The sequence below is a fragment of the Apium graveolens genome, unplaced genomic scaffold, assembly GCF_009905375.1.
Source record: "Apium graveolens cultivar Ventura unplaced genomic scaffold, ASM990537v1 ctg489, whole genome shotgun sequence".
In the NCBI taxonomy this organism is placed as follows: Eukaryota; Viridiplantae; Streptophyta; class Magnoliopsida; order Apiales; family Apiaceae; genus Apium; species Apium graveolens.
Window position 1 is genome coordinate 43,369 of NW_027418732.1, and position 13,372 is coordinate 56,740.

The following is a 13,372-nucleotide window of genomic DNA, read 5'->3' on the forward strand; positions in this document are numbered from 1 at the left end:
GAAACTTGTCAAAAAGAAAAAGATATAAACATTGAGGAAAATGTTTGAGAAAAAGATATAGAAAAACATCTGATGATGATACCCTGGTCAAAGCAGAAGTCTTTTCACAGTCAACTTATACAAATAATCTTTACATTTCAAAACAACCAAACCGCTAAAACTATAAACAAAAGAGCCTCACGACTCACGAGAGACATTTAATACTCCTCCAACTAAAACAACCACCACTATCTTGCACTGTTCTAAAAATCCCCGATTTTTTAAAAAATTTCTGATCAATTCTTAAAAAATATTTGGCTGTTTTATTTTTTGAAATCCGATTAATATTTATAAAATATTTTTGAATTATATATTTCATAATAAATAAGATAAATATATTAAATATTATTAAAATATTTAAATATATCCGATTTTTGTTCCGATTAATCCCTAATCGGTACCTAAACTGATTAGTGCCGATTACCGATTTTTACAACCTTCCACTAAATCCAGCAGTAGAAGCTGTTAGTAATTAAATAATTAATTACTCACATGACACAGTTATCGAGTTTAATCCAGTAAAGAGCCGACCGTTGGAAGCACTTTTCTACTTTCTTTAAATAACCTTGTTTTAGTATTCACTCTTTAATTCTTCTCACCATATTTCTTCTTTTAAAGTTGGTTGTGTAGATTTGTTGTTTTAAATATCTTGTTTTGCACTCAATGTTAAAGATTTTGTTTAATAAATACAAATCTATTATGATTTTTACAACGTTCTAAATTTACAGAATTCAAACTTACAGATATAGTTAGTTTTGAAAATACAAAAAATAACAAAATTTGCAATTCAAATTATTGCATTTATTGTTTTTAATCTACAAGTATCTACCAACGGCATGCTTGAAATCCAAGTGCAACCAAAATATATTTCAAAATCATAAAGCGAAAGTAAAAAATATTTTAATTAAACTTTTCTTTGCATTTTTTATACCGCTACACTTCAGAAATATACGCACAAATCTAGAGTATACAAACAAACTAAATTAAACCGAGAGTATATAAAATATTTTAATTAAACTTTTATTTGCATTTTTCAAAATTTTGCATTTTTTACGGAAATAATTTTTACGGGAAAATAATTAAAGTTCAACATTCTTTAATAAATTACATTAAAAATTTCAAACGGTAATTTTTTTTTACATAAATATTACACATGCATTGAACTTAATAATCAAAGTACATTTATTAAATTATGTAATTATGGATATAGTAAGATTTGAAATAGGATCCGAGGGAAACAAAAAACAAAACAAAGAAAAAAGTGACCGTTCCTCGAAATCTGTGCTTATTTGATCACTCACTCTCTCGAACTATTCAGACAAACAACTAAACCAACTCAACTTCATCTCTCATCCTATCTCCATTCTAAGTACAATAAAATTTCAAACACAAACACAGGCTTAAAGTTGTGTAATTCAAAGTTGTTGCAGCAACAATGGTTGCTGGTAAAGTGAAAGCAGCCATAGGCTTGACAAAATCTCAACCAAATCCACCGCCTTCACCTACACCATCGCCTAGTTCGGGGAAGGTTCAAAAAGGCGCGTCATTCTCACGCTCTTTTGGCGGATATTTTCCCCGATCCTCCGCGCAAGTGCAGCCTCGACCTCCGGATGTGAATGAGCTGATCCGGTTGGTCGAGGACTTGCGCGAGAGGGAGTCGAGGTTAAAAACCGAGCTGCTCGAGAACAAGCTTTTAAAAGAGTCGGTTGCTATTTTACCGGTTTTGGAAGGGGAAATTGCGAAAAAAGATTTTGAGATTGAGGTGAAAAATAAAAGGATGAATTTATTGGAGAGCGAGAACGAGCGGTTGCGACGGGAAGTGGAGAACTTGCGTTGCAAGTTATCGCAACAAACAGAGGAAAATGAGGAAAACATTAAAAATTTAGTTGATCAGGTTTCGGCATTGAAAAAAGCCGCACAATTCTCCGAAGAGATGACAATGTCACAACGATTTCAATCGAGCGGGGCGAAAAATTTGAGAAAAAGTGCGTCGCTTCTTGAAAATTATAATTTTAATAAAAATGAAATCGAGGTACAAAAATCGAAAGACAAAGCTGCACAATTCTCCGAAGAGATGACAGAGGTACCGGAAATAGTATCCGTTACCGCGAGATCTCGTGTTCCGAGAGTTCCAAAACCTCCTCCCAAACCTGCACTAATAATTCCGCAAACTAATATTACTTATGGTACTTTATTATCACCTTCATCGTCGACCTCTTCATCTTCTGGATCGCTTTCGGGGTCTGCAGATAGTGCATTGAGTGAAATGTCAGTGATTAAGGCACCTGCACCTACACCTCCACCGCCACCACCGCCGCCAATTAGGCCCGTTTTTAAGGTGCCTACTAAGTCTGCACCTGCACCGCCTCCTCCACCACCACCGCCAATGAAAGGAGCGAAGAATGGGGCTCAGAAGGTGAGGAGAGTCCCGGAAGTTGTCGAGTTTTATCATTCTTTAATGCGAAGAGATTCGAGGAGAGATTCCGGTAATGGGGCGGCGGCTGAAGTAGCAGCGACGGCCAATGCAAGGGATATGATTGGGGAGATTGAGAACCGGTCCACACATTTGCTTGCTGTAAGTTTCTTTTTTTTTACTGCTTTTGTTTTATTTTTTTACTGCATTATGGTTTGTGAAATGGACTAGACTTTGATGTTAGGTAAAATCTTTATTGGTACCCCTATAGATAATAAGACAGTGTTTAGATTTGAAAATCTTGATGGGGTAAAGCACAAGTTGTGGATTTTACTCAAGAGAAAAAGCTGGTGATTTTGACATTTCACTGATACATTATTGAAATGATTCCTGAAAAAAAAGGAAAAAAAATCTTTGGGCTAAGACTTGGGTAAAAGATTTTACTATTGAAAAGATGTGTGAGTCTTTGTAATTTTGTGTTTTTGTTAATTATGTTTAAATTTGATTTAGTGGACATTAAGCTTCTGAAGTGCAAATAGATTAGTGATTGTTTATATGTAATTTACAAGTTTTTCGATGCATTAGATTTTTAAGGATACGAGTAGGGGATTCGGAGAGGGTGAAAATCGGAATTTAGACCTCATCTTGCATTAAGAGCAGTTTTGACACTCCTGATTAACATGTTGGTGTTTTCTAATTACAGATTAAAACAGATGTGGAGACACAAGGTGATTTCATTAGATTCTTGATCAAAGAAGTTGAGAATGCTGCTTTTACTGATATTCAGGATGTTGTGCCTTTTGTGAAATGGCTTGATGATGAGCTATCTTACTTGGTAACCTCTTTTGACTCAAACTAAAGAATTGGCCAATTGAAATGGTTTTTAGACATGAATTATTTATAATCGAGAATGATTCTTATTGGCAGGTTGATGAGAGAGCAGTGCTTAAGCATTTTGAATGGCCGGAGCAGAAAGCTGATACGCTTAGAGAAGCGGCATTTGGGTTTTCTGATCTAAAGAAGCTGGAATCTGAGGTGTCCTCTTTTAGAGATGATCCTCGACAACATTGTGCTCCAGCCCTTAAGAAAATGCAAGCCTTATTTGAAAAGTATGTTCACATGTTTCTAGAATGGTTGTTGTTATTTGACTTGGTGCGTGATAATCGTCTAATTTGTACTAACCTAGTGGATGGTTCTGCTTGCAGATTAGAGCATGGAGTCTACAACCTGTCGAGAATGAGAGAATCAGCTGCAAATCGATATAAGGGATTTCAAATTCCAATGGACTGGATGATGGATACTGGTTATGTTACACAGGTATATACTCTAACTATCTAGATTGATTTAAAATTAAAACACAATTACTATTACGATACATTTTATCCTCTTTATGGTCCCTCTTCCCAATTGTTGCCTTCAAATGTGTACTGCATACAAGATTAGCAGGTAAAATCCACAAAGTTTATGGCTGTGTTATGTCTCATTAAGGCGAGGAGAAAATTAAAATCTCAAGCGTTTAATATGTCTCAATAAAATGAGACGATAGTTAAGTAATCGACATAATCACTTGTAACTGGAAATTGTAGTGCCATGAGTAGACCAATAATATGGCACGAGGCGTGGAGCCAACAAATTGGAATTTCATGAAGCCCACCTACCCTAGCTGTCACGGGGAGCCCTTGTGTTCATGTTAATACACAGAGGTGGTTTATTAGGTGGTCCTGTGAGGTGAATCATAATTGAGAAATCTCAGAAAAAGTTATAAAGAATTTTGAATGAGTTTACCATAGTAGGTGATTACTATATTAATTTCTTAATGCCAAACATATGTAAAATGTTTCCTGATCTATTTTGTCGATAGCTGGGATTATAAAGTTTGGGTCTTTAAATTGTTTGTCTTCATTACTTTCAATATCGAGGTAAGTGAGTAAATTTAGGTTTAGATCCTCAGGGTTGACCTCCTTTATCCATTTACATGGATCTAATTAGTATGCTGCTAATGTTAAATAAAAGAATAGCCCACATATGTAACATGGGCCTGTGTATGTCTGAGAGTCATATAAATAAACAGGATTGGGTAACTTAACCTAAATCCTAATCAATTCAATTATTCGGAAGTAGGTTTAAGAGGATAAGGTAGGTCAGAACAAAATATAACAGCATCTCCATGAATTTTCTTTTCCTTTTGCCTTGATTCCTTGAACTCCAGTAAAGGGATTGAAGGCGATACTGCTAGAAAATTTCCTTTGGTTCTGTGAAATTTGTTACATTTATTATATTTGGATGGTTGGATGGATGAGCAGAACTGAAGAGTTCAGAAATTCTTAAACTTCATTTTTGAAATGTAGCAAATTTAGACTCTCTGAAACACTGCAGTAATTTAAAATTGCAGATCTTTATGAAGCACCAACATTCTATAAGTTGCTTAGAAATGAAGCCCTTAATGCCACACCAACATTCCATAATCAATCTGTCATGCTTCATAATATCTCAACTAATAAACCTTACTGATAGAAATATGAAGATTGCAGTCACAAAGGGACAATATGCAGAAAATTTGGTCCCACTTAATTAAATACAAATACCATGATATTATTGGTCTTTATGTTGTGTCATCATGTTTTTATGTTATATGCTTTGTTCGATTAATAATGTTTGACATTTTAAGAAACAATGTCTAATAATTGCATATATTGATGGTTCCAGATTAAGCTAGCTTCTGTGAAATTAGCCATGAAGTACATGAGAAGAGTGTCTGCAGAGCTTGAAAATGTTGACGGTGGCCCTGAAGAAGAAGAATTGATTGTTCAAGGTGTAAGATTTGCCTTCCGTGTACATCAGGTAAATGGCTTTTTCCGAACATGTCTTACTGTTCTTGCATTGTACACTCGTTATTCGAGTTGATTATGGTTTGTTGCTGATGTTTTTTTCTTTTTCTGGAATTTTTGCAGTTTGCGGGTGGTTTTGATGCAGAAACAATGAGGGCTTTCGAGGAGCTGAGGGATAAAGCAAGATCATGCCATATACAGTGCCAAAGCCAACAGCAAAAATATACATGTAGGTCTACAGCTTGCTAAAGAATCTGCAGCATACTCAGCTTCAGTAGCCCCCACATTTTGTTGTAAAGATAGACATATTTAATAAAAACTTGTACAAATGATAACTGCCATTAGGCATGTTATTTCCTAAAGTAGATTAACAATCGAAAATTTGGGATGCAACTAATTTCTTAAAGCAACATATAATAGGGTTTATTCATTTTGAATGGTATTGATTCAACTAAGATCAATCTAGGAAACCCTCACATCCTCCAAAATTCCCTAGATGTCGTCGAGTAAGTGCAATATGTTTTCTTCTTGGTATCTCAGTGGTCGGATAATCTTGATGCTCGGTGATATCCAAATTGTGATCTCGCTGAATTACCAAATGCTTTGCTAGGTAGATAATTTTGTAAAAGTATTTTCTCAGAAATGCTCAACTTTCAATGCCCAAAAAGTAGTGCAGTCTTTGGAAGAGTTGGCAGGAATCTGTCTACTTGATTTCCTCCGGCCAAAAACCATGACCTGATATCGTGCATTTTCTATAAATTACTAGATTTCTTGGTAAACCGGGAGGGGGAGTGATTCACATTCCGTCTTGAGGGGTGAGGGAAACGAGCCTTGCCATAAGCTATCAAAGAATCATCGTTATAATGTATTGATGTCGCGGAAGACTAACATGCTCAATCTAATGTATTTGATGCCGCTGGTGAATGAACTGATGAATGCACATAGTAAGTGTAGCTAATGTTACTTGCTAACTATCAAGGTCCTGCTTGATGTGTCTCTCTTCTAAAAGCATTCAAACAAACTTGCACAAACCAGCATCACCAAAACAAACTTAGAAATCATATTCTGTTCTTATTTCATTTCTAAGCAATTAAATTTGCTTGATCAGTAACTTTACAGTTGATTCTTCTATCCCTATTCTGCCGCAGCAGCCATAAGCAATTACTTATCTTCCAGACCAATAATTACACAATTGATAGTGGTATATTGAAACATATAAAATTTTGATAATAAAAAGGAAACTGAACAATCTATACTTTTGTTTCATATATCTGTCTGTATGTTCACATTACCAGAGCTGCATATAGAAGTTGATTCCAGGTATCAGGCAATCCAGGAAGGCACCAGTGGCTGCAATCAACTCCAGAATGACCGCCACTATAAGCCGATGGATGACCATCTTTCCTTAGCTGGGAAAGTGTCGTGATGTCGAGTAGGTAAACTTTTTTCTTCATTGAATTCAGTACTTTCTTCAAAATAAGAGACTCTGCAGGTTCACCTGCCGGATATGTTGAACCTGTTAGTGGCCCTAGCTCCCCGTAGCAACTCTTTGAAGCTGAACTCCACTCCTTACCCCTGTAGTTACATGATTTTCATTATGTTACTCATCCTGTGATGTAGCATATGTATGATCTAATGGTATGTAATTCAATAGTTTTGGAAATCACTTACTGATAATGTGTTGGAGAAATCCCTTGAAAGAAAACTTTAGTTTTAGAGGGGTCAACGTTCTGATCAACCCATCTAGCCCATGTGCTTAGTCCTTTGTAAAATGCTGTTAAACGGTCCATGTCTTTTTTCACGGTGGTTCCATCTTGGATATAGTCCCATCTGAAATGGAAATCCGCATAATTATCTTGCTCAAGAAACTTATAGAGAGTCTGAACATACAAAAATGAGGTCATGAATATTACGGTTGAGAATTTCCTGTGTGAGTCCACCAGTGCCAGGTGTTAAATATAAGCATATCTGCATCCCTCCAAGCATTTCCTCCCATAATTGAATCCAATTTCAAAACAGTCCCAATACTTTCTCGCACCATGTCTACCAAGTAAACTGAATGATATAGCAGTATTGATACTCCATAGTCCTGCATATTGTGCAGGACTATAAGATCAAGATTCAATACTTGTTAATAGGACCTTTGGTCATACGAAATACAGAATTCATGAGTTTTGTTCATTTACAAATAAACTATGTGCATTTTTTAACATCTCACTCACGTCACCGAAGCTAAATGCATTTGTTAATGCAAAAGTTAACTTATAAAGATGATCCGTTGATAGCCTAGTGACAAGACTCATTCACCCTCTCCTATTCCCCGAAGGTCATGGATTCAAATTCTCACCCGCCCTCCCATGTACTAAAATATCTAATGCCTCGGAAAATCTTTAATACGCCAAAAAGGAAAGGGAATATATGCAACCAATTGTTGTTCACATTACTGAGTCCAACAAAAGCAACCCTAAAGAAGTTGCAATGTACATGAAGTTCAAGATGCAGCCACCTAAATAAAAGAACTTTTTCATATTGTTGGTTAGATAGAGAGCCTTCAAGTTTCAGATGACATCTAATGTTATAAATGTGATAGTTGAACAATAACATTCTTAGACACATGATTTGGAGTACAAAAATTCTTGGTGGATACGACATCTTTTGCAGAACTGTTGAGAGTTGTTCACTAACATGCTTTTTGGCTTTTTCTATACAATGACAACTAATTATAGCCTACTAATTCTGACAATTATAGTTATATTAGTCTAAGATTTATTAGAAAAAACTAAAAGTAGTAACTTAAAGTGTTTTTTTACTATCAGTTATGTTTTTGTTGCTAAATCTTTACCATCATTTTGCAACAAGTATATGAGCAGCTTCTAGGAAAAATGTAATGATAGGACTACAGGAGAAAGATAAGGTGAGAAAAAATAGATTAAGACATATCAATTTCAGTTTCAAGTTGTCATGTAACAGTCATGTTCAAGAATGTTCAGTCAAAGAAACTTAAGCTTTACATCCAGATGATGATCATAAGAACCTTCTGTTACTAACTGAACAGAAAAGTAGGGACTGTACAATAATTGTATAGGAAAATGACAGTTTCTTCAATATTCTTTGCAAATAATTTAGGTTAATTGCTTTGTAAGGTATGATTATGTATTAGATGTGTACACTAATCACATTATGGCAACTAATATCACAATTTAAGCTTCATTGATGATATATTTGTAGTCTTTTTCAAGTTTAATCACTACAACTCCGAAAGTGAGTGGTAGTCTCATTCTCAAACAGCCTGTTTGCAGATGTTCCTGAATTTTGTTGGATTACAACATCGAGAGAAAATTTTGTTACTTTACACGACATGCTCATACGTTTTCCGGTCTAATTTAAACTCAGGAGCCACCGAGTAAATTTTGGGAAAATGTTATTGGGCAAGAAAAACAAAAACATGTGTTCATCAAAAGGAGTATTGGAATCAACAAAAGAAAGTGCAGAAAACAGGAAATTTAAAAAAAAAAAAAGCTTCTCAAAAGAAAGAAACTGACAGTTTCTTGCTACAAGTAATAACAAACAATAAAGAATAAGACAGTAACTGAAAGGAAAACATAACACACTTTACTAACCTCAAAGGTTACTGATGAAATTAAGTTTGTTCTAACATAGTTGGTTCTTGAATTTGGCACCCACTCATGAACCATACAACACAAAGATAGCCACTCGTTCAAACTCAGTGAGTCACCCACAAACATTATCTTCTTTCCACTCCATCTCTTCAGAAAATCCAATCCATTAAACCTGTACATTTTATGTCAAGCTTCTATTTATATCACTTTGCATATTTAGAATCTTTACTTCTATAGCCAAAATATACATAAAACACACTCAAACACCTTCTTATGTAAAGTACTCATTAAATGGTACCCAAAATGGAAAATTCTTGCACAAAATCCACATACTCAAGTAGTCTAACACACCACACACACACAATCTACTAAATTACCAAAATCTCACATAAAAACATAGTGAAACACCATAGTAACACAATCAGTGGCGGAACCAGAATTTCAAAATATGCAGTAATAACACAAAAACACACACAACACATAGTAACACATACGGTGGCGGAACCAGAATTTCGAAATATACATTAATAACACAAAAACAAAAACACACACATATAAGGTATTACTAAAACACCATAAAAACACACACAGAGAAACATACCTGGGCAAATTACAAGAATCAGGTTGCCAAGAGTACTTGAGATATTCTCTATCAGGGCGGCCAAATTTAATGCAATCAAATTCAGGGTCAATAAAAGGACAACTTGAAGATTGATAAAGAGGGTAAGAAGAATCAACAACCCAATGTCCTTGAAACAAATTGCATGTCAATTTCTTACCTCTCAAACTAGTCTTATTATACACACTCTGTTCTGTTCTCACAACAAGAATAAGAAACAGAGTCAATAATATCAACAAAGCTAAGTTGTAACAGTTTCCCATTCTGCTCTAAAAGGTGCATGTAAAGACAGAAGACCACTGCATAAAAGTTTTGTAACACCCTCACCTCTTATTTATACACACCAGCAGCCAGCTAAGCACCCACACATATTAATATAAATGTACATGCAACATATATGTATAGGCAGTGGAAACCTAAACTCCTAATGACCCAAAACTCACATATTTAATAACATGACGTTTATTTCTTTTCGTTTCAGGTTCGGGTTCAATTTTTGTTCACCTGAATTTTTTTAGAATAGAAGCTTAAATAAAAGGCACACAAGCCTAGTAATAACATACCAGTATGGAAATTTATGTTAATTATTCGTATCAACTGAAATTTCGAATTTTAATAAAGAAATTTCTGGTTCCGCAACTGCGAGTATAATTTAGGGGAGTGGGATGGTAAATAAAACATGGAATGTGATGTTTTATGTGAGGGAGGTGAGTGCATGTGTGTGTAGTGACATGACAGAGTTGTGAACTTGTGAATGTAGCAGACTGATAGTCTTTGTTGGGAGTAAAGAAATGGTAAAGAGTGACATGCAATCTTGGATTATTCTACCTTGTTCTTGCTGTCTTGCTGGCAAGTCACGGAGAGCAAATGTGAATGTGTAACATGAATGAATGTGTACGTTTCACTTCCACAAATCATGCACCTCTCAAACAAATTTCTTTAATCTTGAAATTCTATGAGGATTTAGGAAGACAATATTAGCCTCGTCACTTGACCCCTAAATGTATTTTAATCATTATAATAATCATGAAATCTTAGACATTTAATTATTTAATTTTATTGCGATAATCAAAATTTGACATCGTAATACGATTAATCTTGAAGAATTTGACAGTACTGTCGTCTTTGAACGCTTTTAATAATCATGACATTTTATACATTTAATTACAGAGTGATAAATTTTAATATTTAATATCTTAATACGATTAGTCTAAAAGAATTACACCGTAAAATCATAGCCAAAGCAGCCTTCATTGAAACCTTAGTTCTCCCGCCGGCCTAAACTCTGATATCATGTTCACTAACCATCTCATTTAAAACCTTAAGATGTCCGAAGAAGGCCCCAATAGAATCATATATTTAACATTATCAAACACAAAAAAGAAAAGAATGATAAAATGTTCATAATATATGCATGTTAAAGTACTGGGGATAGGACCATATCATAGCCAAAGCAGCCTTCATTGACTACCTATATATCCTGCTGGGGACAGTTCTAAGATGTTGTAATAATCTTATCATTTTAGACAAGTTGTGTGAGCTATATATTAATGTTATAATCTTAAATTATGAAAGACTCATTTGAAAAACAATCCAGTGTTTCAGCTGGTAGCCTCTATCTTATTGTTCCTTCACTTGCAAACCACACAACTCACAATTGCAAAATCCGGTGCAGAAATGGTCACATGATTAAAACTCCAAGTTAATCGTATTATTATATTTATTTATTTATTTATTGATGGCACACGTACATCATGGATCGAACTCTTGATTTTCCGTAAGTAATTACAAGAGTTCAATCACTACAACAACACTTCGTTGCCGCAAAAAATTACAAGAGCTCAATCATCTATACTATTATATTAAAAATGAAATATTAAAATTTTGGTTTTTGATCATTGATCACTCAATATAGAGTGGTCAGATCAAATTGATGAAAACCGTTAGATATAATTTTAAAAATTATTATTCAAGTTAAATGAGATCAAATTCTACAAGTAACATATTATTAAATTTATAATATATAATGATAAAAACGACAAGTTATATCTAGTATATTATTATATCTGTTTTTAACATATATCGACTCAATCAATTATTCGGTATATATAAATACAACATTCGATCTCTATACCGTTTATCATATATACTATAGCAAATCATCTGTCCAATCAATTAATTGGAACGCTAAGCCATAATACATTTGCGTATACATGAACCTAATATTTTTATATGTTTGTAATTTCGTATAAACATAAAAGAAAAAGAATTGGTCCTACACACTAGGATATGATTCAATTAGGGCACTAATAATACAACTTGTTAGCAAATTGATGTCTACTTCTATTTTGGAGTTTCTTAATTACATATTCGTAATTAGGTGATATGATCATCTCTCATAACTTTAATTGATAAGATTCTTGACCATATTAAAGATGGTTTTATAATTGGTTTAGTCAAATAACTAACAACTTTTGTTAAAGCTTATTGGAAACGAAAGTGTCAAGAACCTATAATCACATCAATACGACAACCCATTACTCATTAATTATTTTGTAATTAATTCTTTTGATAACTCAAACATGTTGAGACTACGAAATACTATTATTTTAAAGATTAATTAATTTTGATTAATATTTGAAAATTATTTATTAACTGAATTACTAGTAGAAGCAATTGGTATTGAAGAGTATAAAATCACAATCAAATATGGTTTAAGTATTGGACTAGAGAGCAAGTCCAACAATATTCTAAACTAAAATTTAAGATATTTGATATAAGTGAATGCTATTATAATATTTTAGTAATATCTTAAAACACTTCGATGTCTTATTTTTAAGGTATCACTATGCATGTCCTATCTCATTATATTAATAAAAAAATAAATTCCCTCTTTTTTAACGTGTCTCTTCTCCCTCGCCTTTTCTCTTGTCTCAAATTATAATTCAAATATATTACTATTTTAATAATAAAACATAATTATAAGGTATAATATTGGATTTAATATACAAAACTTATATCTTAAATTATTAGATATAATTTTTCTTTATAATATACATAATATTAATTTGGACAATATTGTTGAACTTATTCTGATACTCATGTCAACTATTCCGAAGGTCGTGAGATATTTGGAGGAGGTGTGATAAGTAAAAGATTAAGAACCCATAAAAATGTAAAAGACACATGTATGAAATTATTAAAAATATATTATAAAAATAACTCCAACACAAGTTAAGTATTACGCAAAAATTGATGGAATATATCTACTATATTCAGTGTTGTAAAAAGCGCAAATCGGACCTAAGCGGTGTGGTCACCTTTTAGCGCATAAACGGTAAAACGGACGCTTAAGCGGTTTTAAAAGCGGACCATTAATTGGATTATAAATAAATAAATGTATATACATATATATTAAAAATAAAGAATATTTTTTGAATAAAGAGATAACGTCCACATATTATAATAAACCAATAAAATGATCATTCACAAAATCATAATTAACATAAAAAATACAAGTAACATTTAAAAATATCAAATTACACCTCTTTTAAAAATAACATTTTTCTTTTTCTAATTATTTTTAATTCCAATTTAATTTGGTCAAAATCCGCTTAAACGGTCAAAATCCGCTTAATTCCGCTTAAAGTCGCTTAAACCCGCTTAAATTTTACTAAACGCTTAACTATCCGATTTTGCACTAATCGAAACGTTTTTACCTCCGATTCCACTTAAGCCCCCGCTTAAGCGTCCGCTTAATGCGCTTTTTACAACACTGATTATATCTCGAAATTATGACATACTAAAAGTCTAAAACTGATGTCATGACTCATGCGCAAAGCTTATTGCACAG

The 13,372-nt window shown here is 33.5% G+C and overlaps 2 protein-coding genes across 3 annotated transcripts; one reads left to right on the forward strand and one right to left on the reverse strand.

The window, feature by feature from the left end:
- The first annotated feature begins 1,296 nt into the window (after positions 1-1,296).
- LOC141702341 (protein INCREASED PETAL GROWTH ANISOTROPY 1-like) lies at positions 1,297-5,717 on the forward strand. Its single transcript, XM_074506040.1, has 6 exons — positions 1,297-2,614; positions 3,156-3,287; positions 3,380-3,561; positions 3,658-3,769; positions 5,159-5,293; positions 5,404-5,717. Exons 1-6 carry the CDS (start codon positions 1,475-1,477, stop codon positions 5,527-5,529), a joined length of 1,827 nt encoding a protein of 608 aa, XP_074362141.1. The 5' UTR covers positions 1,297-1,474; the 3' UTR covers positions 5,530-5,717.
- A 614-nt stretch (positions 5,718-6,331) lies between these two features.
- On the reverse strand, positions 6,332-10,467 carry LOC141702342 (protein trichome birefringence-like 38). 2 transcript variants are annotated; one of them, XM_074506043.1, is made up of 6 exons: positions 10,348-10,467; positions 9,502-9,549; positions 8,901-9,072; positions 7,194-7,369; positions 6,952-7,110; positions 6,332-6,855 (listed from the first exon to the last, which is right to left on the reverse strand). In XM_074506043.1, exons 3-6 carry the CDS (start codon positions 9,024-9,026, stop codon positions 6,564-6,566), a joined length of 753 nt encoding a protein of 250 aa, XP_074362144.1. In that variant the 5' UTR covers positions 9,027-9,072; positions 9,502-9,549; positions 10,348-10,467; the 3' UTR covers positions 6,332-6,563. The 2 variants fall into 2 exon arrangements, with proteins under 2 accessions (XP_074362144.1, XP_074362143.1); XM_074506042.1 differs by lacking the exon at positions 10,348-10,467 and having other exon boundaries at positions 9,502-10,324.
- Positions 10,468-13,372: the final 2,905 nt, after the last annotated feature.

Bases quoted from the DNA above. Each gene is read 5' to 3' on its own strand.
- LOC141702341 (XM_074506040.1), top strand. From the start codon at position 1,475: ATGGTTGCTGGTAAAGTGAAAGCAGCCATAGGCTTGACAAAATCTCAA. The intron at 3,288-3,379 runs GTAACCTCTTTT...TCTTATTGGCAG, and splicing joins ATGATGAGCTATCTTACTTG to GTTGATGAGAGAGCAGTGCT. The intron at 3,562-3,657 runs GTATGTTCACAT...TTCTGCTTGCAG, and splicing joins ATGCAAGCCTTATTTGAAAA to ATTAGAGCATGGAGTCTACA.
- LOC141702342 (XM_074506042.1), bottom strand. From the start codon at position 9,782: ATGGGAAACTGTTACAACTTAGCTTTGTTGATATTATTGACTCTGTTT. The intron at 7,370-8,900 runs GTTAGTAAAGTG...CACAATATGCAG, and splicing joins TTTCATCAGTAACCTTTGAG to GACTATGGAGTATCAATACT. The intron at 7,111-7,193 runs GTAATATTCATG...TTTCCATTTCAG, and splicing joins CACACAGGAAATTCTCAACC to ATGGGACTATATCCAAGATG.